The sequence below is a fragment of the Dromaius novaehollandiae genome, chromosome 3 (assembly GCF_036370855.1).
Source record: "Dromaius novaehollandiae isolate bDroNov1 chromosome 3, bDroNov1.hap1, whole genome shotgun sequence".
NCBI lineage: Eukaryota > Metazoa > Chordata > Aves > Casuariiformes > Dromaiidae > Dromaius > Dromaius novaehollandiae.
Window position 1 is genome coordinate 3,921,568 of NC_088100.1, and position 27,350 is coordinate 3,948,917.

The window sequence follows — 27,350 nt, forward strand, 5'->3', positions numbered from 1 at the left end:
TTTCCTTACTTTTGACTGAAGAAGCTGCATGCATCTATGTCGAGGTCTTTGTCTATTTAAGATCCAGCCACAGCAGAGCTCTGCACACTTCACACTTTTCAAGGTGTCTGTCCTCAGTGGACAGCAGTAGTGGTCTGGCTCGGAGAGCACTCATCCCAGACGTGACTCCCCAGAGTGGGTGTGTGGCAGAGGTTTCACACTCACTGACTGAGACCCAAGCACTGCTTCACGCTGTTTGGATGGGAAGGTTAGAGATGAATACAGCCCCATCCATCAGGAAATATCCAGATGGTGGATGCACTGAGGCCAGTGCACAGCCTGGCTAAATGAACAACAGGAATGGAAAATACATGTGTCACAGGACTGAAGATACATAGACCTCTCCTAAAACTGAAGTGTAGATACGGCGTTGAATTGTAGGTGAGGTCCAAGTACCAAATCACCCTTTACCATAACCTCTATTCATCAGTTCAGTATGTGCTTTCAAGATAGAGTTGAGGGGTTAGAAGGAACTTACAAAGTCCTTCCATCCACATTTGCTTCTGCAGAGACATCGGTTTGTTAGTTTGCATCTCCTGCAACAACCAGGATGTCTTCTTCCACACTGCATTTCTTCTCTGTAGCTAGATGGCTGTCCTTTGTAGTGGAAGAGGCGAGATCCTGATTCAGCAAACCGTGAAACCCCCCATTAATCTGAAGCCTGTCTGTGTTCCTCAAAATAAGTGGCACTGAAACATGGAAAGCTTTCAGTGGAGACTTACTGCTTAAATAGTCTGTCACACGGGTATGTCTCAGGCACATGATTAAAAAGGGATATGGATTTAAGTGCTTTGTTTAATCAAGACCTGATAAAAGACCTGTCGACCAAGGAGCATATATGAGCAAATGTAATTGTACTTGCATTCCCTGTGAGAGATGTATGGCAAGGAAGAGTGCCTGCCTGTTTGTGTGCCAGTCCTTGGTGCATCAGGGCACCACCACAGCTCCTGAGGATAAGATTTTGCTTTCTCACAGCCTGCCAGCCCAGCCCAGCTGCCACCTCGCACCAAAACCTCCTGGCAGCTGTGAGACACAGCACACCGCACGGAGAGGAACTTGCCTGGAGAAGTGGAACTGGAAGCTTCTCCCTGGAATGTTAATTAATTAATAGTTAGCACAACGGCCATGCTGCATCTTTGCACCACCTCGTGAAGCAGTAACCACCAGTTCCTTGGAAGTGTGATGAACACCATTCATCAAAAAAGAGAAATTTCTCTAATGTAGAGATTTCTTGATGGGATTTTCTAACATGTCTCAGGCAGGATCAGAAGCATTCCTCTTAGCATTCAGATCTATGAATTAAACCTTACTTTATGTCTCAGAGGAATGGGAATTGTTAACTTTCTCTTCCAGATGAAATACTAGAGGAGCTAAGAAGTGACTAGTCAAGGCTACACAATCTCTGTTAGAGCTAGAAGTACAACTCAGGACTTGTGGGTCAAGGCAGGCTTCATTCAACAGGCCCAGTCTTGCAGTCCTTACCTGGACAGTTTCCCCGTTAGATTCAGTCCAAGTACAGTGGTCTGTAAGATTCAGATCAAGAGTTATTGTTTGCTGCTGTTTCAGCTTCTTTTTTTTTTTTCATTCTGCCCTAAAAATGCCAAAGCTTATTATTCTCTCAGAGATTTAACCTGAGCATTTGTGCTGCAGAATCCCCCATGCCCCTTTATATCAGCCTAACTAGCATATAACTGAGTTCCTCATGCTCCTCTTTGAGGATTCCTTGCTATCTTCCTGTTTTCCTTGACCTCCTCAGGTTTCTTTGTATATCACACTGACCAGCACCTGAGGAGAGCTTGAGGCAGCTTTCCTCACTACTGGCTGGGCTTGCCCTGAGAGATATAGCGAGGAAAGCTTCATGGCTTTCCCTAGGCCAAGCACACTGTCCATGGCTCTCAGGCTCTGGCAACCCAAGAAGCAAGACTCAAAGTGTCACCTAGTGAAAGCATCCAGAGCTGGTAGGGGACAGCTCTGTTGTCTCTGAACATGGCTTTGCTCTCTGTCACGCAGTACATCATGCGGTTCCTGCTCTTGCTGCATAGTCTGGATTCCCCTTGCCTAACTTCAGCCATCTAGAAGTCCGATTTCTAGTGCGGTGCTCTATGTTCCCTCCACAGCCAGCAGAAAGAGGACAGGCATCTTCAGAGCATCATTCATCCCATCCCAAAGTGTATATCTAAAACAGGGGGAGGAATTGCCTTCCAGATGTGCTGATCTCCTCTCCATGGCCTACAGGGAGACCCTAAAGGACTAGCTTGAACAAGACATCTCATTTTTAGATGGCTGAAAGAAGATGAGACAAATCCCTATGGCTGGTTTGGTATTTTATGAACCTTATTGGGAAGAACAATTTATACAATAGCCTTTATGTTTCTTCCATTGCTTTATCAAGCAACCTTTGAGCTTATTTATCTGTTCCTTCCAATCTTTTTAAATGCCACTGAAGTTGCTGTCATTGTAAATCAGAGTCATCAGAATTGCCTTTCAAAGCAAAACTTCTGACTGAGAAGAAAAGACATCACTGTGAAGCAAATACCAAAATATATAGCAAGTTATATATAGTAGACTCAGTAGCATTAGGTCTGCTCCAACCTCATCTCACACCAGGCTGAAGTGATGGACATGCAGCATGCATCCTTCTGGGGAGCTGCTTGCCCCAAGAACATTAGAACAGTTGGACTGGTTCAGACCAAGGATTTACCTAGTATTTTCTCTCCAGTCTTGGCCATTAGCAGACGCCTACAAGAAAAGTAAGAACGAGGCAAGCACATATCATACTAATCCTACTATTTTCCCACCTTTTGGCCATTTTCAGCTTAGGGGATTTCTTGAACCTATTGCTGTTTGCCTGCCTTTTGCTAGATCTCCCCTTGGATGTGAACAGCTGGTCTCTATTCACCCTCCTGAAGTCATCGAGGACTTTGCTATAACTCTCTGGTGCACAGTGCTCTGGGTCAGTCCAGGCAGAAGATGTCGGGTGTTCCACTGGAGTGGTTTGTCACCATCTAACCTTGGTAACTGGGTGTCCCATATGTTCTCATGCTCCAGCAGTTTTGCTGGCAGTGACTTGTTTCCAAGCACTGGTGTGACCAGTGATCAGCTGGTGATCCACAGTGATGACTGTGATCAGCTGCTGAGGAATGGAGCTTTTCTCCAAAAGGAAAGTCCATCAGCCCCTAGGTGAATCAAAAGATTGTGCTCAATCCTGAGTCCTGAGTTAGCCCAAATTGGAGAGTGAGACTTAGGGACAGATATTTATAAAAGAACTTGAAGCAATGAAACAGGCAAGAGAAAAGGGAATGAAGGCTGTTTGATGTCTGTTTTCAGCCTGTTTTCTTAAGGAAACGAGGCTTGGGAGTAGGCATCTCTGTTTTTCAGGTGTCTTTATCATTTCTGCCCTCTCCAATAACTGCTTCATCCCTTGGCCAGTTTTTACTAGATCCCTAGAAGCTTCAGGACAAGTGAGTGCCAAAGAGAGGTGAGACATCCTATTACTGTCTGCCCTCAGTAAAAGTTACAGATGACAAGCACAGATCTGAAGGAACCTGCTGGTTCCACTGTGGGGCTACGGCACCATATGGTCAACTCTGCGCTATGAGCATGCCCTCTGTGTTGTCCTTCTACCATGGCACTCATATATTCCTAAACCAAGATTTTCTAATGGACGGGTAATCATGGGGAAAAGAGTCTCCTGCTGTTGTAAGAGAGTCACTGACTTTGTGCTCTTTAATTAAAAAAAAAAAGATTTACACACCAGAATGTAACACATAATAATTTAAGTATCTAACTCAGTCTTATAATAAATTTCTGTCTTCTCCTCATACACAACTATTTTGCAATTACGGACACTACTCCTTGTTCAAAGATGGCTGGTTTCATTTTATTTGCTTGGAGGTTTTTTGCATTCAATTATTTTGCTTGCTTTAAAACAAATAGCACCACCAATACATATACATACCCATAAATATATATATATATATATATATATATGTATGTAGGCATGTATGTATATATTATCATCATATAGCCCTGTTCTCTGGTTCGATGCAACTAACTTTACAACTTTCCCAAAGTATGTGCCCTGTGTTAGTTAATTCCCTTGTCAGGGAAAAGGACATTGGAATAGGTTGGAAGAAGAACACAATCATACTTGAAATTTAGTTTCAATGGCTGTTCAAGCACTTGAGCTAAAAACTCTATAAATTCAAAAGCTGAACACAGTGAAATCAAACTTCACCTTCGACTTCAAGGAAACCTTAGTAGAAATCCTGCTGTGAGCTCAAAGCTGGCCATACTTGGTGTTTGCATAGCATGCATCCTCAGAATGCTTTATAGCTGTTAACTTGTGAATGTATCATAGGAACAACCTGTGAAATAACTTTGTTGGTCCTTTTGAGGACTCTATAAGTTTGGTCTTTTCTATTTTGCTATGGGATTGGAGCAGAAGTTTTTTCCTAAGATCCGCAAAAGATGCTTCTCTCACAAAGTCCAGTTATTTCCTGCAGCAGAACATCACTTACCACTGGTACTTCAGAAACAGATACATAAACACAGCAACTAACTCTGCTTGGCAAGGGTAAATTTCCTTCTTCAGCACATTATTGTTATGTGAGGGTGGCCTGACAAATCCATTGACATGACACAAGGAAAGCTTTAGGAATGGTTGGGGAGCGTAATGAATGAATCCCCCACTGAGTTGACTGTACGTTCCTTGGATCCATCAAGCAATCAAAATAGGCCCCTTGGATTACTTCAGGCAAATGCCTGTCTGCACAACAAATCACTGCAGATTGCTTATGACAGCCAATTGAGATGCCCTTTCAGAACATCACCCAGCAGTTTGTACACAGCTCTGGACCACCTGATAAAGCAGTGGTTAATAAATCTGAATATTACACAACCTATTTGGGGTCTTCCTTAATAGAATAAGGACAAGCGACTTCAAAAGAGCATGCGTACACCTGTTCTTATGGGGCAGTTTGGCCAAACATTTGCTACAAGGCATTAGAGCTTTTCCATTGTCTTTGACATTTCAGGTTACTAACGGATTATATCTATAGACTGTAGTAATCCCTGCATATTTAGAAAGTACATGCACGACTCTCCAAGCATCAGACATCTGCCCCATGGTGCTGCACATCTGGCGTTCCTGTGGATTTTTGAACAATTTCCTTTGATGAGCAGGTTTATTTCAATAGAAATCTACAAATAAGAAAAGCTTCCATTCCCTCTATGGCTGTGTTGAGTCTGCAGTTTTATAGCTTAACATTTTTATCCAAGACAAAATATGCAGTCAGCCTATTTGGACATCACACAAACACACACATAAATGCACAAAGATAAATAGGTTGAACCCACACACATGCACACACAGACACATACTGAAATCTACTTTGCTAAAAATCTGGCTCTGAAACAAATATATATTTTTTTAATTAGCATTTTTTAAAGACATTAACTGCATCTTGAGCACAGAGAACACATTATTTTGTAGGCGGTTTTGGTAGCACAATACCAACCCCTATTTTTAACTATTGACTAATTACTAGTAGATCTTAATTACATGGTGTGTGGAGGCACTAATAAGTTTACAAATCTGCCAACAACACTAAACACATATGTCTTTTCAAGCATTAGCCTCCCTCTCTTTTTTAAAATCCTTTCTCTTTTTCCCCCCTCCAATTTGGCAACAGAAGATACTGGAAAAGGCTGTAATTGCAGCTGATTAGAAGGCAAGCATCTAAACACCCATCCTTGCGGGAACAAGAATGGCTCAAACCACGAGGAGGAATCAAACTAAGTGAACAAAAGAGACACCAGCAGAGCTTGGAGAACTCCTATTTTCAGCAGGCTGAGAGAACGGTTGCCTTTAGAGTAGCTGACTCGTCTTCTACAAAAGTTTCATGGAGCCATGTGCGGCTGAGCAGGTTTTCTCTCTTGGCTGTATTTAGGAAGTAATGGTACTATACGGCCCACATCTTGGTACAGAGCTGAAAACCAGTATAAAGTGGAACAATGCATAAGGAGCTACTGGTTCTGCCCATGGTGTCTGCTGACAGCCCCCAGGAGCCTCCCAGACCTGGCTCACACAACATCTCTGCTAGCAAACTTGACGATGCCAGGATCTTCCTCTGACCCTAGCTGGCCTGGGGTGGTCATGTCCACACAATCAGACACTCCAAAAACTCCAGAAACTCCAAAACTCCAAGAGAGGATAACTGGTTTGATTTACTAAGGTGGATGTAATCGCAGAGAAGAAATATGGTGTTATTTTACACAGTTGCTTTTGAGTACCTTATGCAAAATCTTTCTACCACCAGAATTTCCCTTCTGATCTGCTTTGATAGGTTAAGACACAAGGCGGCCAAATCTGTCCTGGGATGATTTTATGACAGTCTTTTCACACACCATTTGTAGATCCCAATGAAGTTTTTGGGCTCTCGGCTCCCCAGAGGAGTAACATTCAGTAACAAGAGGTCTGAAGGATAATACCTACTAATCTCACCATGCTTTATCATGCAGAATTCCAAGTTCTTCACAAATTTTTCATTCTGTTGACCACACTATTACATATGTACCTCTACCAACTCAGCCTGCTTCATGAAGACGTGCCTGTTCACTATCCCATTTAAGGACTGCAGAGTCTTGCACTGTTCTGGGTTCAGAAGCTTGAAAGTGATTTTCTATAGCAAGCCGGGGCTTTCTCATTCATCAAACTTGAGATAGAATATGTCCTTTTGTGTCCCCAAGAGGGAAGGCTCCCATATGGCACAAAAGGTGCAAAAAGATTTGTATGTGGTCCTTCCAAGTCAAACTACGAAGTTCATCACTGTGCTCCATGTTAACATATGAAGATACACTTCAGGGAAAAGAGCCCCAGGACAAGGTGCATTGTTGGTACCAGGCACAGAGTACATCTCAGATCTTGTTAGAAAAGCCTTCAAGTGCTTAAAGGGACAACTCAGGTACTGGCAATTACTTGGGTGAGTGAGTTTTTGCAGAAGTGCACATCTGAAAGTCTGGAAAAGGTTTCCGTGAGCTCTTCCCAGCAGCTGTGTGTCTGACAACAGCTTCTCACTGGAGTGTCACCCGGAGCCCAGCCCCACCACAAGTGTCTGCACACCTGACAAAGTTTATTGCAGAAGGTGTTAATTTGTGGGAGACTGTTAAAAATAATCTTCCATTTAAGGTTGCTCTAGAAGTCGTACAGAGGCTAATGTCAGAGCGCTCGCAAAAGCAGGAATTTACAGCAGAGTTGCTGCATGGGGCATTTTTAGTATAAATCACTTCAATTATTTAACAGGAACTAAAATTAATCTTCCATTTACCAACACAGGTATAACCAAACAATGAACAACGCACATCTTCTTGGAAGAAAACACCAGGGAAATATTCAGTTTGAGTTCACACCAATATTGAGCTCCTGAGGTATTTTCCATGGAACCACTAGAGAAACTTGAGTTTTACAACTACCTAAATGAGAGCAGGTGCTGCCTTTCCATATCCATATTTCCAAATGCAGAAGGGTATTTCTATCTGGGATGATTCAATGTTTATTTTTATATGGTGGAGGAGAGGAGATTATTGTCATTTGCATGGATGAAGGAGGTAGTTGTCGCCTCCCCATTTTTCCTTATTGAATCTTTGTTAGCAAATAATATGTCTTGAGTAAAATGAGAGTAGGAGATAATTTAAATGAGTGCTACACTTAGCCTCAGCAATGAAATTACAAAGGTGAATCAACATGAAATCTGAATAATTTTTCTCAACAATTTAGGTAATTATGGACAAGCCAAGCATTAGTTTTTGCTGCAAAAAAAGAACCAGTTACTCTGGTATCTTAGGGCAAAATTTCTTCCTTAATTAACAGCTTCAGAAATATTGTGTGTACTGGCAGATGGAAGAAATGATAAGAGCGCTTGCCAAAGTTTGATACGCTCATATTAGAAAGCACAGTTTGTGCCTGAACCAAGACTTCAGAATAACAATACCTAATTTTTAGACATTATCTGAAATAGCCACATGATCATTTTCACCACGCAGATGAGACCTTCTACAGCACTTTTTAAGCATCCACTTCAAAGCTGGGCAAATCTCATTCGTCCTCTGAGATATTAAATGACCTGTGCATAACCAAATTAATTAAAAGCTTTAAAAAAGAGAGAGTGAGGGAAATGGTGGTGTTTTTAATGTGGTGAGAGAATAGAAAGGAATAAGAAATAAAGTGTTTTCTGATACCTTATGAGAGACATCTTTGCTCAGTCACAGAATAAAGAGTATTTGCGCCCTGTCTTCTACAGTAGTTAATGCCAAATGGCAAAGCCACGTGAGGGTTTTGTTTCAAAACAGGTAAAAACTCCATGCAGCTACCTGGAACTAGAGCTCGCTGCGCTTGCCAAGAGAAAGAAAGTCAGAAGGGGACAGAGACATTGGGTGGTAAGATCCCTGGAGAAGCCAGCTTACTATTTCTGCTGCTGTTGAGAAGAAGCTGACAGCTTTTAGAGGGAACCGATCTTGTCTATGCCTAGACAAAGTAAGCCTCAGGGGCATGTGGATTTGCATTGGAGGTCTAATCCTGCTCCCACCCAAACTAATGGGAAAATACCCATAGACAGCTGCAGTTCCCCAATGTCTAATGTCATTCGAGATGCCCTAAGATGTCTGAGACATCTCCCTGCAAGACTGACAGATATGACACAGGAGTTAGAGGAGACCCAAGCCCTTCTGGAGCATTACCTGGAGGCCAGGTGGATTCCCTAGGGTGCTTCAAATGGCACTGGTGAGCTCCACTTTGACCATGATGGGAAGTCAGGTACCTCACTTACACAGGGACATCTACATTTAGATATCTCAGTGAGGAGCTGAATCCAGCATCCACTGAATGAGAACAGGAGCTCCATCAGACTGATCTGGTGGACTTTTCAGGACCTAAGTGGTAGAGATGGTGGTTGTAGTGGAGCCAAGGTGGGGGGTCAAAGTATTTCCCAAGCGCAAAAGGTCACCTAACTGAGGAGTCCTGGATGATTCATGGTGAGAAGAGAAGGGTTGTGAAGATCCAACAGGGAATAACCAACAGGCAATAACATGGGAATGGAAATCCGGTCCTCAAGAGGAGAAAGGAGAGACCTGGGGTGAGCAGAGCTTTAGGGAGGTTGTCCATGGAGGATCTCACAAGATCATTAGGGAACCAGGGCAGGATGATTTCTCTGCAGTACCTTTAGGTACTTGACTGGAGGAAGGACAAAGAAAAGAAGAAGAGCAGAGAGAGAAGAAGAGCAGAGAGACCGAGGTGTAATAGCCTTCCTAAGTAATGGGCAATGCATGAGCTGATATTTCAGCAAAAGGAAGACAGAAAAAACTACAGTTACCATAGTGGCTACAACTGCCAGCCATTTTCTTGTTGTTTTCCAGGGGAAATCCACGCAGGTTAGGATTAGTGCAACATTTTGTCTTTATTGGGTTGGAAAGAAAAGGTCACAAATTTAATTAACAACTCTGCAGTGGCAACATTAATTATAGGAAGACACTTGATTCTCTTACATGCATGGGTTTGGATGGGTTTTACAGCATTTTCAGGTATTAAAATGAGCAGCAGGGTCTGTGTGAAGGGGGGTTGTGTATATAACATTGCAGAGGATATTACATATATACTTCACCTTAGTTAAAGTGTGAAATCCAGTTCCACTTCCTCCTGTGGTCCAAGGCTATACACTGGCTGTCCCAGTAACCTAGGAGAACAGGAAAGCTATGTGCTCCGTACAGCACCTGATGGCACAGTGGCCAACCTTCATATGCATCCAATTTAGAAAGCAAGGGCATTGCCTGGTAACTCTTCGCTTTTCATTGAGCTCCAAAGAACAGCGTGACACACTGACAAATAGAAGCCAGCTACAGGATGACATATACATTAGATATCCACTGTATGAGATATATCCACATTTTAATCCGGGTTGGTTCCTACTACCTTTCAGGAAAGCAAGCTGTGAGCTATACCCAGGCCCTGCTCTTCTCCCCAAACACGTCTCTGAAGGCCAACTCCACCACTCCTTACCCTGCTGCCTGATCTCCATGGTTATGGGAAATCTCTGGGCAGTCTGTTTCCTTGGGTGTAAGAGCTACATTACAGCTCCGCAGCAGGTGACTCCTTTGCATGCTGGAGAAGGAGAAAATGCTGAAGCTAATTCTCCTCAAAATGTTCATGGACCACAGAGTACTATTTTTTTTAATGTGCAGGGTGCTGGGGAAGAGGATGAAGCTGCGCTTCACATAACTTGCTACCACTCTCCAGGTGATGCCCACAGGGGAAATGGGGAATGCTGTGTAGCTGCTTTCCATAAGTACCAGCTTGGAAGAGCCTCAAACCAGTCCATCAGACTGGAGATCTGAGCTGTTAATGCTTTTCCAAGAGGAGAAACGGACAGCTGCCTGTGCCACTCATCACCTTTATGTTCAGTTATTTCTTCCTGATGGGTAGCCAGTACCTCACAGAGCACAACCAGGGAGATTAGCCTGTGCTTGGTTTAACACAAAAGCTACAAGGAATGGCTAGACTTTGCAAAGGCAGGTAGGTCGGAAAGGTTCCTGTAGTCACCTTCCTCTGCACAAGCCAGTCCCCATGCGGCCCTGTGATCACACATCTGATGTCACTGAGTTAGCTGATTGCTCCTAAAAGGTGTCCTACAAAAGCATGTTTCTGAAAGCAGAGAAAGAGGTTCCTTTTGATGCACTGTAATAAATGAAAACAGTTGCGGATCTCGGGAGATTAAAGAAAGGCTGAAAAGAGCTAAATAAGCCCTGTCACCACAAGTAAGATCTAGATAATAGGAACTATATAGTTTGCTAATGCACATTTCCCGAGACCATATTAACTCTCAAATTCATCAGGAGGTGTAAATTGATTTAAACATAATAACAGCATCCAATAGAAAACAGTGTGAGATTCATATAATTACATATTTAGTAAAGAATCCTCTAGCTTTTATCATTTAATATCTGAAGACCTGAGCATGTTTTAGGGACATTAAACAAGCTTCCCGATCTCTCTGAGTTATACCAGTGCCTCCATTTTGCCAAAAATGGAGTCAGATCTAGAGAGGGTCTATTTTTAAGGAATACCCTCTTGTTTAAGATGTCTTCCTCTGTGATAGGCCCCTCAGCTAAAACCTCAGCTAATGACATGAGCATGGCTAGCAAGAATATTTACTTTGGACAAGGACCTGCCATGGCTGGAGCCCTGGGGCCTTTTTTGAAACTTTATCCCAAGAAATTAGGCAGTGATTCAGAGGAGGGACCAAAAATAGAACCTGTCTTCTGACTCCTCAAAATATTCTTTCATTACAAGACAAAACGTTTTCCTTAATTACAACATATTTCCTTGAAAGTGTATGCCATTCAAAACTACTCAGGTGCATCTGAGATTATCAGTTGTTCCTCAGAATTGTAGGGAAGTTGGATTAGAAGTTAAGCACCTGGTCCAGCTGTGAGAGCACATCGTCCTCCGTTGCTCTAAGACATCAGTAGGGGCTAATACATGATTACTGATAGTCAGCGATGACACTTATCAGTCAATTGGATTTTTAAATTGAGAGCTCAAGAGCTAACCCTTCTAACAAAAATGAAGTGCTGGAACTGGAAAGCTTTACCAAACATCCTTCATACTCTCTTGGATGCAGTTCATGGTACGACTGCGAGCTGGCTTTTTAATATATAACATTTGGCACCTTCTGCACCTTTCCTAGAGAGCCTAACATCACGAAGGAGGAGAAACAGAGACAAATAACAGCAAAACCAGGATCCTGTTAGTCTTCCCCCGATGCACGTATGTAGCATTCAGCAAGTCTAATAGAAAGTACTGTTAATCAATGGAAGAATTGACCTAAGTGTGGCATCTAAGTCAAACTCACATAATACCTTTTAAGTTTACCAACACGTCCAACTTTTAATACTGCAGAGACTTTGACAGTGTAGCAAAGTAATCCGGTGTCTTTTCTGCCTCATGCATGAATAACAAAGCCACCTGCTATATTCCAGCGGTGGATGTTTTATTGTTAGTGATGATGCATGAGGCAGAAATAATGCAGTTTGATTTTTAGAGACAATACCAAGTTGAGCTTGCAAGGCTGTCAGCTAGCTCACACTAGTTTGACTTGGAAACTGAGCAAACAACATGGAAGTAATTGATGGAAACTAATGACACAATAAGATGTCATTTTTCTGACCTACTTTGCTTAAAGTAAATCCCCATTAACTGTAATTATCTGTGCTCGTAGCAGAGTGCTCCACACACACCAAACACTCAGCTGGATCCCCCAGTTTTTTTAAATGAGGTAGTTCCAGACTTACGCAACTCTTGATTCTGGCTTACACACCTTTCTATATATAGCGTTTTTTCCTCTGATGTGAATAAATGCCTAGAAGATGAAAAACAACACAGCTCAATTAGTATATTGATTAGGACTGAAAAATACGTTAACCAATGAGCACATGAAGTGTGTGATCCCGCGCCTTGGTTTGCTGCGTACTGCCCGAGTACCAAACATACACCTCCTTCTTCCCGGTGCATTTTCAGTGTTTTTCAAAAAATGGGAACAAACATAAAATGCAAGGCATGTGCAGATCAGCTGTGGGTCCTGCAAGAGAGACCCCCTTGCTAAACAAGTTTTATGAATACCGTATGGCTCTAAGGGCCATCCAGAGTTTCCCCAGACCACCTGGCACAAGCGCCTCTAGCATGATCGAAGCGTGGGTCGCCGCTCAGCGCGGAGACAAGCTTTATCATCTCCAAAGTATGAGTTAAGAGAGGTAGCAACATGGGCATGATTAACGCTCATAACTTAAAAAAAAAAAAGCCTTAAAAATACATAGCATTGACTAATAAAAGAAACAGGCTCTGACTAATGACTTTTCTAACTTTCCGTGAGGGCCAGCGCTACAGTACAACGAGGCTGCAGTCAGATGGAGCAGGGAAAGCATCTTTCCCGCATCCGTGGCTGGCGTGACCATGCAGTGGTGGCTGTGGGCACCAGACAGGACGAGGGGTTTCCGGGTTGCTTCGAGACGGTCGCCCTTCTGCATTGCGCCAAGTGGGTGAGAGGGAGCTGGAGAACACCATGGGATTAACGAGAATTAGGATGTAAGCGATGGAGCTATCGCTTGTGGCCACCCACAGAGAAAGGCTGTATCCATGACTCATCCCCCGATGCAGAAAGGAGCACAGTGTACCACGCATCAAAATGGACAGGAGCCTTCCAAGGAGAAACGGCTGGGCCTGGAATATCCTTCAAGGTCATTCATCCCAGCTGTTCATTGTTTCAGACTGGAACACAATTTCCTTTATAAAATTACGAACGTGTGTCTGAAAACTAGTGTTTTTAAAATTTTTTTTGCATCTGTTACTCTTACTGGAAGGATCTTCTAATTTTCTTAAATTTATTCATGGCCAGTTCATACCCACTCACTCTTCAGCTACTGTCCTTCAGTGTCATCAGTCTTTCCCTTCCCTGGCATTTACTTTCCAGGATGTATCTACAAACATAAAACATATTCCCTCTTTATTTTCATTTTCATTCACAGCAGAAAGATAAATCACCCAGATTTCTGTTCAGCACCTGGCTCTTCCCTGTGTGTATTCCGGTCTGAATTCATACTTCTTGGACACAGGTGACCACAACTGCACTGAGAAATTCAGAGGCGGTCTTACCAGTATATTGTATAATGTCATATATTGCCCGAGTATCTGTTTTTCTCATTTAGCATGCCAACGCTAAAATCCTTAACTGCTGTCTTCTCCCACCCATATGTCTCATCTCACAAGTTTGGGCTGTTTTTGTATCAAAACAGATGAGTCTTCTGCCCCCTTATTGGCTCATAGAATGCAATGTGCACCTACACTTCTATTTAAATAATAAGACCAAATAGTTTTATTACTTCTATGCTTCTTTGCTTTCAAACCAAACACATCAAATTTGCTACATAGAAAAGTTTAAAGAAATGAAGAATGCTTCCATATATATCTTATCATACTGCAAAACAAAAGTTTAAGCAAAGAATGGGTGTCTCTCACCCAACAATATGGGTCACCGAGTCCTTCTTTCTTAGAAACTCTGTCAGAATTAACATGCATATTTACTGCTCAGATTTCAGAAGTGTTGAACGCAAGAGCGATATATGCCTTACGCACGTACATTCATTTTTGTCAAGTTGAGGGCTGGGGTTTGTCTCATTTATTTCCATATTTATATTTCTTCCTGGCTTCATGCCACAGCTTAAGTCAGCAAAAAATAAGGGCCGATTTGCCACATTTGAATTCAGCATCATGGGGGCCTGCAGGATCATGTCCTCTCTGATCCCGGCCGGTCGGATAATAGTATTCTCCTTCTGAAGAGCTTTGTGCCAGCGTTTCACGCAGTACTAATGACTTTGATTTGGCCACATACAGGCACGCACCAGAGAGCGTCCGTCTGTACGACATATAAAGCTTTGCTTTCTTCTGTTTCCCTCGCACAAGGGGATGCAACTGTTTCAGAAAGAACAGGAACTTTTAGAACTTCATGAAACTTTTGAGCTCCTTAGGAAATCGCTTGGAAAGACCAAACACATGCTTCACGGACATCTTATTTCATATACACAAGTCCTCTAACTGTTCTCAAGATTAAATTCATTTTTCCTCTCTGGAAAAATGCATTTTATCTGCATTTACGCACCTTTCCACCTCCCTTTTTTGTTCCCCCCTCCTTGAAATTCACTTTTAGACTCCGCAAGGCAGCAGCTTCCGCAGCCAGTTTCGGAGCCCTCAGTCTGGCAACTCATCCCTGGTATTTTGCAACAATTTGTGGCGTTCTTTTTCAAAATAAAATAAAAAAAAAGAGAGAGAGAGAAAGGACAGAATGCGAACACCCACTTACAGAACAAGGCAGAAGCAGGAGCCCACAGGAGAGGCACAGAGTTGGGGAAGGGGCATGTGGAAGGAGCGCACTTATCTGTGGGCAGGAAAGGAGAAAAGGGGAGGTTATAACCTACAGAGGACAGCACAGCACAGACGGGGTGGATGTGACGAAAGAGCAAATTCAGAGGGGCAGGAAGGGAGCCAAGGGGGGAAGCGATGAGTGCTAGGGCCATGGGTGCGAAGGGGAGAGGGCAGGGGGAAGCACCGGGTGCTGAGGCAATGGGTGCAGAGCAAAGGTAACTGCGGGTGCCAGGGCAATGGGTGTCAGTGCAAAGGGAATTACTGGGTGCCAGGGCACTGGGTACTGGTGCAGTGGGAATTTCTGGGTGTCAGGGCAATGGGAATTACCGGGTACTGGAGCAATGGGTGCCAGGGCAAGGGGAAGTGCTGGGTGCTGAGGCAGTGGGTGTCAGTGCAATGGGAATTGCTGGGTGCCGGGGCAATGGGTGTCAGTGCAAGGGGAATTACTGGGCGCCAGTGCAAGGGGAATTACTGGGTACCAGGCCAATGGGTGCCAGGGCAGAGGGGAGTGCTGGGTGCTGAGGCAGTGGGTACCAGGGCAATGGGAGTTACTGGGTGCCGGGGCAATGGGTACCAGTGCAATGGGAATTGCTGGGAGCCAGGGCAATGGGTGTCAGTGCAACAGATACTGGTGCAATGGGAGTTACTGGGAGCTGGGGCAATGCGTGTCAGTGCAATGGATACCGGTGCAACGGGAATTATCGGGTGCCAGGCCAATAGGTACCGGTGCAATGGGAATTACTGGGAGCTAGGGCAACGGGTACTGGTGCAATGGGAATTACTGGGAGCTGGGTCAACGGATACTGGTGCAATGGGAATTACTGGGTGCCAGGGCAATGGGTACTCGTGCAATGGGAATTACTGGGAGCTGGGTCAACGGATACCGGTGCAATGGGAATTACTGGGTGCCAGGGCAATGGGAATTACTGGGTGCCAGGGCAATGGGTACTGGTGCAATGGGAACTATTGGGAGCTGGGGCAGTGGGTGTCAGTGCAGTGGGAATTACTGGGCGCCAGGGCAATGGCTGCGGGGCAGCGGGAGCGCCGGGCGCCGGCGGCCGGCTTGCTCCGTCGCTAGGCGGCCCGGCTGGGCTCGGCTCGGCTCAGCTCGGCTCGGCTCGGCTGGTCCGGCGCGGCCCCGCTCCGTCGCTAGGCGGCCCGGCTCGGCTCGGCTCAGCTCGGCTCGGCTCAGCTCGGCTCGGCCCGGCTCGGCTCGGCCCGGCACGGCCCCGCTCCGTCGCTAGGCGGCCCGGCTCGGCTCGGCTCAGCTCGGCCCGGCTCGGCTGGTCCGGCGCGGCCCCGCTCCGTCGCTAGGCGGCCCGGCCCGGCTCGGCTCGGCTCGGCTCGGCTCAGCTCGGCTCGGCTCGGCCCGGCACGGCCCCGCTCCGTCGTTAGGCGGCCCGGCCCGGCGCGGCTCGGCTCGGCCCGGCTCGGCTCGGCCCGGCACGGCCCCGCTCCGTCGCTAGGCGGCCCGGCCCGGCTCGGCTCGGCTCGGCTCAGCTCGGCTCGGCTCGGCTGGTCCGGCGCGGCCCCGCTCCGTCGCTAGGCGGCCCGGCACGGCTCGGCTCGGCTCGGCCCGGCTCGGCTCGGCCCGGCACGGCCCCGCTCCGTCGCTAGGCGGCCCGGCCCGGCTCGGCTCGGCCCGGCTCGGCTCGGCCCGGCTCGGCTCGGCCCGGCACGGCCCCGCTCCGTCGCTAGGCGGCCCGGCCCGGCGCGGCTGGGCTCGGCGCGGCTGGGCTCGGCGCGGCTGCCGGCGTCGTGCCGCGGCCGGTCGCTAGGCGGCCCGGGGCGGCCTGCGCGGGGCGCGGGAAGCGCCGCCCCCGGAAGCGGCGGGCGGGCAGGCGGGCGGGCGGCGGGTGGGGGGGTGCCGGGAGCGGGGACGGGGGGGGCAGAGCGAGCGAGCGCGCCCGGCGAAGGGGGCCGGAGACGCGGCGGCGGCGGCGGCGGCAGCAAGATGGCGGCCAAGTCGGATGGCGGCGGCGGCGGCGGCGGCTTCGCCCAGCTGCACAACCTGGACGAGGCGGCGGCGGCGGCGGGCGGCGGCGGCGTCGGGGCAGCGGCGGCGGAGTGCGCGGAGGAGCCGGGCGGCAGCAGCTCCTTGCACATCTGCCACTGCTGCAACACGTCGTCGTGCTACTGGGGCTGCCGGAGCGCCTGCCTGCGGAGCCTGCTGGGGCGGGCGCCCGCCGCCGCCGCCGCCGAGCCGCTGGCCCCGCGCCCCGCCGCCGACGAGGGGCCGCCGCGCCCGCCGGAGGGCGCCGCGCCCGCCGAGCGGCCGTGGCTGGACTGCTTGTGGATCGTGCTGGCGCTGCTGGTGCTGGTGGGCGACGTGGGCACGGACCTGTGGCTGGCGCTGCACCACTACGGCCGGCGGGACTACTTGTGGTGCGGGCTGACGCTGGCCTTCGTGCTGCTGCCCTCGGTGCTGGTGCAGATCCTCAGCTTCCGCTGGTTCGTGCAGGACTACACGGGCGGCGGGCTGGGCGCCGTGCAGGGCCTCAGCAGCCGCGGGCCGCCCATGATGGGGGCCGTCGGCCGCCGGGGGGCCCCGGGCGGCGGGGGAGGAGGAGCCGTGGGCACCGCCACCCCCGGGGCGCAGCGCCTCTGCAGGATCTCCGTCTGGGTCTGGCAGTCCGTCATCCACCTGCTGCAGATGGGACAGGTCTGGAGGTAAGGGGGGGCTGGGGGGGTCTCTGGGGCTGCCCTCGCCGCCGGCCGGCTCCCCCCCCCCGCGGTGCGGCCCCCCCGAAAACGCCTGCGTGGGGGCCGCCGTCGCCCGGGTCGGCGCCTCCTCCCTCCGGTGTAAAAGGAGGGGGGGACTTGGGGGTCCCCCCCCGTGTAAAAGGAAGGGGGACTTGGGGGTCACCCCCCGATGTAAAAGGAGCGGGGAGTTGGAGGTCCCCCCCCGTGTAAAAAGAGGGGGGACTTGGGGGTCCTCCCACCCGCCTGTATAAAAGGAGGGGGGGACTTGGGGGTCCCCACCCCGTGTAAAAGGAAGGGGGACTTGGGGGTCACCCCCCGATGTAAAAGGAGGGGGGAGTTGGAGGTCCCCCCCCGTGTAAAAAGAGGGGGGACTTGGGGGTCCTCCCACCCCCCTGTATAAAAGGAGGGGGGGACTTGGGGGTCCTCCCCCGCCCGTGTAAAAGGAGGGCGGGACTTGAGGGTCCTGCTTCCCCCCCGTGTAAAAGGAGGGGGGAGTTGGGGGTCCCCCCCGATGTAAAAGGAGGGGGGAGTTGGGGGTACTCCTCCCCCCCCGATGTAAAAGGGGAGGACTTGGGGGTCCTCCCACCCCCTCGTGTATAAAGGAGGGGGAGGGACTTGGGGGTCCCCCTCCGATGTAAAATGAGGGGGGACTTGGGGGTCCTCCCACCCCCTGTGTAAAAGGAGGGGGGGACTTGGGGGTCCCCCCTTCCCCCGATGTAAAAGGAGGGGGGACTTGGGTGTCCTCTCCCCACACCGACACTGAAAGCAGCCCTGGGGGGCAGAGGGATCCCCCCACCCCGCCACGTGTGTGTGGGGCGGCGGGGGCCGCTGTTGCCTCAGAGGCGAGGGGTGTCCCCCCCCCAAGCTGAGGAGACCCCCGAGGGAAAGAGGGTTTTTCCCCCCAAAATGTGTGTGGGGGGGTGGCTGTCACCACCCTGTCATGCTTCGAGGGGCTCCTGCTGCCCCACACGCGTGGGGCAGGGCTGGGGGGGCTGCTCCTTGCACCCATGTCCCCCCCGCTCCGGCGCAGGCCGCCGGTGGGGACGCAGGCCCGGGGCTGGGGGTGACCCCACCGGCGCAGGGAGCGCTGCGGCGGCCAGGCCCGCCCGGCGCCGTGGGGCCGGAGCGGTGCCGGGGGGGGCCCCACGGGGAAAGGGGGCGAGCAGAAGGCGCCGGGGAGCCCCGGCCACCCACGGTGGACAGCGGCATGCCGTCCCCGACAAGGGTGCTGCCGGGGCGCCCGACCCGCCGGCCGCAGAAGGGCAGAGCCGTGGGTCGGCCTCCCTCCCCGGAGCGGGTGCGGAGCGGGAAGCTGCGGCGCGGTGCCTTGGCGAGAGGAGGAACCCAGCCCTGCGAGGGGGGATCGGGGAAGGCGCTCAGACCGCGAGCGTGGGAGGCTGAAGGTCAGAGATGGGGACCGTTCCCTCGGAGAAACCTTGGGGGCAGAGGGACCCGCGTGGGGAGGCAGCACCGGCCGAGGGAAGGATTTCGGCGATGCCTCCGGGGTTGATCAGAATGGATTTAGGGTCGCATCCTCCCGAGTGAGCTGGAAATAACGTTATCCCCCCAAAAGAGGCTTGGGAGGAGGCACGAAGGAATTCTCCGGGATGAAAGCCTGTAGATGCAAGCGCTGCTCCAGAGGTGGCGTTTTTACGGAGAGGGGTGTCGTAAGGACAACGGTACAGGTCTAGCGTGGCCCTGTGTCCTCTAAGATAGGTCTGGATGAGGTGTGGGTTAATCAGGTTGAAGGAATATCCGATGTGGAGGATGGAATGGAGATCTGAGTTGTGTCACGGGGCAGTGGATGTACCCCCAAGAGTATGGGGGAGACCGTACAGAAGAGGCTACAGATGGAGGGGTTGATTGGGTTTTACAGCTTTTTAAACGGTTTTAGGAAGAAGACCCCCTGATTTGTCTAAGGGGGGAGAAGATGGCACTGCATGGTGAAGCAGTGGGAAGCCCTGGAGGGATTAACATCCCTGCATTGCCATTTCCAGATAACCTCACTGATGGATTTTATGGAATTTGTTCCTGGGGGGTGGATGAGAAGAAAGGTGAAGGAGGGAAGGCAGAAAGTAATGATTGATGGGAAGGTCTTTTTTTTTTTTTTTTTTTTTTTTCCGGGGTAGTGGAAGGGGTTAACTCTGCTGCCTAACGAAATCTGTGAAGAAGTGGCTGGAGTTAAGATGGAGACAGCATGGGTGAGCCTGGGGGGGGGAGGGCTGCGTGGGTGGAGGTAGGGGAGGGCCTTGACACCTCTTCTGAGGACACAGCTCTTGAGATAAAATGAGTATACACATCAAAAGTTTTTTGTTTGTTTGTTTTTTGTTTTGTTTTGTGTTTTTGAGGAGCTGAGGGGGTGGAAGGGAGGGGATCTGTGTGGGAAGGTTGCGTGAAATGTATACCTAGGAAATAAGCCCATGAAATCATGCAGCGCAACAGCAAATACATATTTCTTCTGCATCTTCAATGTCATTTGCGTAGCATTTAAGGCACATTCCTTCTCAACTTCTGCTTGGGGATTTATTTTATCCCCTTTTTTGTGGCTAAGATATGGATGGGGGGGCTATTGCGGGGGGATGTACGCATGTTATGTGTGTGAGGAAGATGAATTGGTACATGACCCTTGCTGCTGCTTTCCCTGATACTCCCAAGTGCTGATCACATCAGCAAAAGCAGTTCTTGATGCAGATGCTCCTCTGGCAAGTTGGATTTCTCTCCTCATGGAGCCAGGCAAAAGAAGTGATTATGTATTTAGCCGCGGCGCCGGTCTGCGTTGGTAAAAGCAGCCCCCCAGTACGCCTGGGTGAACAGGTTGGGAGGGGGAAACTCGAGTGACTCGGGTAGGAGACAAAAGTGCTGCATGTGGAGGGATGATTTTCGTGTGGCTCGTAATGTGAAGAGAAGAGGCTTGAGTTGCCCAGACTTTTCCCCGACTTGTTAATGCAGAAAAAGATTTTTTCGTTCTGGGATTGTGCAGAGCTGGGACTGCTGAAAGCGGGACCGAAAAGGAGCTCTGCAGACCAAATCACGTTAGCTAAAATAAGGGAGCTTTCTCTCCTGTTGATTGCTAATTGCAATAGCATACGGCGCTTGCTGCTTTTTAAGGCAGGCTGAACAGCGTGGTTGGCATGAAGCTCACTCAATATCTGACCAAAAAAGCAAGAATAACTTCACTGGGATCTGTGGGCTAGCCGTCACGAATCTTTGAGGGTGTCTTTTTACATTCCCACTCTGGCTATTGCAAATGTCATTAAAATTAATCTTGAATGCGGTGATGGGACTAATAGCGGAAAGCACTGTTTTAGCAGTGTTTGCCTGCAGCTAAATCGCTTCATGCTGGTAAGAAGTTTATACGACGGGATGGAGGAGGAAGACCCAGGATAATGTGAGTTCAGCGTATAATGCATCGAGCCTAGCTCCCCGCACGATAGCGGATATGCGCCGTGCACGTACGTCTGTAATCAGAGTTGTATGTTAAGTGGAGACTGTTTGAGCTGTTGCTCAGCAGCTGGAAGCGAAATCATTGAGAATGGAGGAGGGAGGCTGGAGTTGCATAGAAATCCTATCCTTGCATTGCCAAGGGCTTGCTTCTTGGTAAATGTTACGTAATGTGTGTTTTACTTGAGAGGATAACATGCAATTTGTCATCCTGTAGGGGCTGCCTTTCCCAAACATTGCAAAGACTCACCAATAAGGAGACTGATAAATAAAATCCTTGTAGCAGAAATATATATTGGGCTCCTTTTTAATGCTATTAGCTTTTCATTTCTCAGAATTGGAGGGGGGGTAGCTAGTTGTTTCTGTGTGGGGGGGGTTGTCTTTGTTCATGTACTCTGTCCTCATGTTCAGCAATTAAATTGTGACCAGGCAGGAATGCTGGGTGGGTTAATGGAAATACTGGGGGGGGGGGAGAAGGGAAGGGAGTTGAATGATCTTCCAGGCTCATGTTCACATTTTGCTTAGCTAAAAACCCAAGGCTATACTAATACTGCCTATCTCCAGCAGTTAAAAAGTGTACATATATAGTGTGAAAATATGTATGTGCATGCATGTATGTATGTTATTTCCAATTGTTCCTCGAGGCGATCTCAAATTACGTTCCCACTGATAAAACTGTAGGTCCTGGGTGTTTTCCTCTTTATGGTAAGTCTACAATTTTCGCTTTTCATCTCTGTTTCATAGAGTATCTTGAAGACTAGCACAATTCAGGCAGACTGTCAAAGGAAAGGATGCCAGTTGGGCATGTTACGCTGGCTGTTGTGCTTGAGCGCTGCAAGCTGCAGAGGGGACGTTCATTGAGGAAGGATGTTGCAGTGCTGTGGTTTTGCTTGAAATAGACTGGAGGCAGGTTGGTCGTCTTAGCTTGCCAGGGCTGTTGCTTTCATCGAAGTCATTCATCTGTGTAAATTCAGGAAAAAACGGTTTTGACTTGAAGTTTTAATATCTTGGCTAATTAGACAAGCTGTACTTATTACAATTAAGGGTATAACTTCTGTATCGGATATACCTTTCTTTAACCTTTGGTGTAAGTGGGTTAGTGGGTCATGACTGCTGTCCCGAAATATGAGGTTTAGAGTGTAAATTTTGATCTTTCGTGTTGCAGCGTACTATTAAAGAAAACATCATTGAATTCCATTGTATTAACAGGATGTGGGGTTTGAGCTAAAATGAATGCTGATCAGTTGAAAATCTTACTGTGTCTGTTAAACTGTCAGTCATGGTAAAGTTTGTGACTTGAATGTAATGTTTGTGGGTTTTGTTTGTATGATTGATTTGAATACATCTTTAGAAGAAAAGCATTCTGTTAAAAAAGAAAAAAAGTCTTGTCACTATCTTGACATTAAAATACCTTGTGTGTGTGTGTGTGTTTTAAAGACAAATTTCTAAAATTTAGGTGAAGACTTGACATTTTGTTTATTAGTAGAAAGACCAGATTTATGAGTTGTTCATCTTTTGGTGTGCCTGGAGGTGGAAGGATGAATCAATGGGTTTAAATGGAATATGTGGTATTTAATGACTACATGATGAGTGGGTTTTGGTTGTACTAAAATACTTTGTTCTGTGGTAAACTCTGAGTTAGATATTTGCCACATTAGAGGGTTTAGAAATACAGTCATTTACAACTCTTAGGTATCAGCCCAAGTCACTTGAAGTGGGAGACATCTGCTTGTCAAATGACAGATGAACGAGAAGCTGCTCACCTAATACTGCCTCGTTTTCTCAGTTTGGGATGTTCAGCTCTATAGATCCCTTCTTTAAATTTACTGCCTGTTCTGGCACACTTGAATATTTTTTTCAGCTTTTTCTGGTTAGCTTGTCTGGCAGCTAAGTTTTTCCCTTTAGCCAAGTTTTAACAGCTTGTTTTTATAGTATGGAGTTTTGTCAGATTTTGACAAGTTGGCAGAGGGAAGACATGCTGGGATAAATGATAAATATCTTCTCCCTACAAAATCAGGTCTGGGATATAACCTTTTTTCCCGGCGAGGTGGTTCTCCCTTCCAGAAACCTCACCCACTGTGCCCCCATTTCTAAGAGTTTTCTATGGCATCTCCTTAATCAAATGTCGGGCTGCGGGCTGAGAAGTCCAGAATGTGCCAAATACATTGAATCCAAAGCACGAGGTAGGTAGGGAGATTGCGTGGAGGGGGAAAAAGAAGGTTTATCACTTGAGCAGAAGTAGAGTCTCCATTGGTGGCGGAGTGGTGGCGAGGCTCCGTGTCTTGTTGGGTGCTACCCACTAGAGGGGGTCAAACCACAGATGTTGAAGCAGATCTGCTGTTCCAGCCTGGGGAGGGCAGAGTTTCCTCCAGGCTTTCCTTTGGAGATGTACGTGCTTCCCTGACCTGGTGGGCACTCACCTCCCCACACAGTTAAGTGTTTCTTGTAGCGACAGCATGCAACAGTTATGTGGATAAGCGATATCGAGGGAGAAAGTAGAGTGTGGTTCCCTTTTGGACCTGGGGATGCAGTTGAGTAAGAGCCGTCTGGGCATGAGTTGCCCTGTGGGTAACATGGTTGTGCAGTGACATCGTGTAACCTGTCCCCATAGGGACTGCAGGCCATGGGGAGAAGGGAGGGGAAGCAGAAGTGTTTCAGTGACCTCGCTTTGTTCTTATTGGAACCAGCGTAAAGCTTCCATGGATTTCAGGGAGAGCAAAGGAGGACCCTGATGTTTGATATTTTTGAGAGATCATCTTCAGGAATGTGAAAACTATCAGAGAAAACTGCTGTTTTGAGGTTGGGTCGCAGGCTGCTCTCTTCAGCGCTGCTCTACGTATCGTCTTTGACCAGAGCATCCCTTTTTTAGTTGCTCTGGCTTCATATTAAACTCTGATAATGACATTCTTGCCTTTTTTTTCCAGGTGCCCTACAGTTTTTATTTCTAATGCAAGTGGCAATGTGAAAGTACTCTTTCTGGTGGAGGGGAGACAGGGTGCAAAGGGAAGGAGGAAAGATGGCTAGGCTTTTTTCTGTTTTAAAATTACAAGCTCTCTATTTCCCACCTTTCTAGACACTTCCATTTTGCTTTTAGCTGCACTGAGCTAGTTTTATTCCTTGCAGTGGTTCTCCTCTCAGTACAAATGTAGGTTATTCAGGGAGCATTTCCTTTAATGAAAAGGGTGTAGGTAGAACTGATGGTGATAAAGCATCTCTTTGGAGGAGAGCTCCTTCTGCTGTCTTGAGACTGAAAGGGAAAGAAATTGGACATCAGACACGTAATTTTCCTTGGGGAAGAGGGTGAGCCTGTGGAGAAGTCTGGATTCCTCACGTAACTTTTTCCTTTACTTTCATGTTTGCTTTACTTCCCTTGACTCCTGACTTGATTTTTAGCAGCTCACTATCTTGAAAATCAGTGATGATATAAGCCAGTGTTTTGCCATCTGAAAGCTTTTAGGTAGTAGGAACTATGAATCAGATTAATGCTGTGCTACAGCTAAAATGAAATTGTAATTAAAAGTATAAGCAAAAGGAACATGTGCCAAATACTCATATTTCATTGACCCACCTTCTTCTAATCTGCCAGGACAGATTCGTAGTCTGCCATGGCTGTTTTGGATCACCGCAATGTTTTTCTAAGCAAGAGCCCAAGGAAAGGGGGGAAAAAGGTACCTGCGAGTGCTAGCTGGTTAAATTGGATGGGAATACTTTGTTTGCTGCTGAAGACCAAGTTGCTAAATATTGAATGTGTTGAAGAAGAACCTTAGAGTGGTCTGCTGAAGACCAGGTGGATGAATACTCTCCACTGGTTGCCAAAAATCACGTGCTATTGAAAACTGGGTGATGGAGAGTTGCTCTAAAACTTTGTCCATTTCTAAAAAAAGAAATTCTTTGGGGGTGGATGGGAGAAGCAGCAACCTGGGGAAGCATAAGAGAGAGTTTCTAATTGCGTCCTTTAAAGAGACAAGAAGCTAGTTTTTAAAACAAGCCTTAACCTGAATGGGAAGTAGGCAAGTCCAGTAGTGACAGTCTCTACGCTGCTCCTGCAGGAAAGGGAAAAGAGGGAGAAGAAGCTTTAGCAGATTCTCAAATCTAGGGGCAGTCTGGCCACATTTACATTGCTCTGGAGCTGCCTGAGTCTCAAGAGTTGCTATTTGTCCGCCCTTGGGCAGATCTGACCATGCACTGAGTGCTGCATCCAAAGTATGCATATGCTTGGATGGCTAAACTATGTGTCTGTGTCTTCTTTTATTATTTCAGTATAAATGGATGTGTTGTTCTTTTCATCTGTATCTATAAGCCCTAGCTGAACCAGCATTCCTGTTGGACTAGGTTTTGAGTTGCACAAAATTGGAGCTTGCCCAACTGACAGAAATAAGGAGAGAGGCAATCTTAAATGTATTTCCAAAACCATAATGGGACCTGAAGACTGTGCTTCTCCTTGCATCTCCTTTCTTCCGAAATCAGTGAGAGCTCAGGTTCACCTATGAAATATTCACAATCTGTCCTTAAATGACTCGAGTTGCCCAGAAGATCTTTTGCAGAATTGGCAGCTGAGCTGAGATACTCAGTATATCCTGTATTCCAGCCTGGTGCCTTTATCACGAGAACCTCCTCTTCCTCGGTTCCACTCTGGGTGGTTGCACGTTTTCATGATTTGGTGTACTAGCTGCAGAATCAGTTGCATATTTTAGCATCCCAAATAAATAGATCTATATCCTTTTTTGCACAGGATGAGCTAGGGGAGTGGATGTGTTGTCACTTGTCCGGAAGCCTCATGGGAAGTGGGGCTAAGCCAGGAGTACATTGTAGATGTTGCTTTTGTGTCCTGTCCATGATGGACGGTCTGTGAATCGGGACTAAGAAGAACAAGCCTGTTGGTTAATTAAACCATATTCACAACTCAGCAGAGATCTGCTCTTATGTTAGAAAACTCGATAGTTTGCTGTAGTATATCGCCCTTCCCGCACCCTTACAGGTGCCTTCTGCTACGTCATTTTGATGCTGGAGAAATTTGCCATAAAATTTCCACTCATTTGGCAGAACTCTTAGTAAAATCTTCAGGAGCCGCAGTGCACAAGGCTTGGGTACCTGGAGCTGTCTTTATCCCTTTTTTAATTAAATCTGCGGAAAAAGCAAAGCTAACCAAAGTGGCGGTGGAAACATCTGGTTGCCAGAGTCTCCTTCAACTTGCAGCTCCTTCGCTGAGCTGGTGGGAGAGCCAGCGGCAAAATTTGACAAACTTTTCTATATGGCAGCAGCAGGACACAGGTAAAAGGCCATGCTTCTGCTTACGTGATGAGCACTGCCGTTCACAGCTCTCTGTAAAGGCAAAGTTAAAGGAGGGATGGCTTCTCCATGTTTTCTGGGTCAGGTAGAGCGTAGAAATTGCTCTCCTCAGATTGGGGCTGGAACTGAGTTTTTGTGCCCTGTCTTTTAAATGCATTTGCTGCTTGGAAACAGCAGGGGAGAAACGTGAAGCGAAGCTCTAGATAGGTTTGGAGCTGGACACGCAGGGTTCGTGCGTGCATTTGTGGCGTGGACTTAATACTTCTGGTCTTTGTTCTTTCAGCGGCTTCCTTGCAGGGAAACAGTTGATGGGGTGACTTGTGCGCGGCTGTTAAAGCGCAGGATTGCAAGAATCCACGTGAGTTTTGATAGGATTCCAGAGTGTGGCAAAATCGCTATTTCCTCTGCATCTGTTGTTCTTTTGTGAAAGAACAACAGTTTAACTCTTCATGCTTGGTTCCCCCACACGTGCAAGAAGTCCTGAGTGACAGGACTGGCAACAACGCGTTGTCTGATGTACCAAAAACAGAAGACAGCAGCGAAGCTCCAAGAGTGGCTTTGAGTTTGGGATTGGAACTCATCCCAGTTATGTCTAAGCGAAGAAAAAAAGAGCAACGGAGGCCGATGTTGTTGAAGTTAAAATTGTAAAGAGTGGTATAAGCAGAAGGCATTTAAATAATGTAAACAGTCTGGCATGGGAGGAAGGTTGGGAGGCATTCCAGAAACAAAGGGAGAATAGTTTTAAAACACAACCAAAAATATAGCAACTCGAATTCCAGAGATTATCTCAATTAGTGCTTTTTCAATGTGTCTTTACAACAGAATTGTAAGAGTTCACAAAAGATAATAGAAGCTATGAGATATGGAAAAGTGATATTAATTTGTTTAATTAAAAGGATGAAGGGCTCCCTGA

The 27,350-nt window shown here is 47.6% G+C and overlaps 1 protein-coding gene across 1 annotated transcript in view; it reads left to right on the forward strand.

The window, feature by feature from the left end:
• The first annotated feature begins 16,832 nt into the window (after positions 1-16,832).
• The window catches only part of XKR6 (XK related 6), a 221,749-nt gene continuing 211,231 nt past the window's right edge, over positions 16,833-27,350 (forward strand). The window contains exon 1 of the mRNA XM_026115568.2: positions 16,833-17,674. Within this exon, the coding sequence (XP_025971353.2) occupies positions 16,959-17,674 (716 nt within the window). The 5' untranslated portion in view covers positions 16,833-16,958. The remainder of the gene's footprint in view (positions 17,675-27,350) is intronic.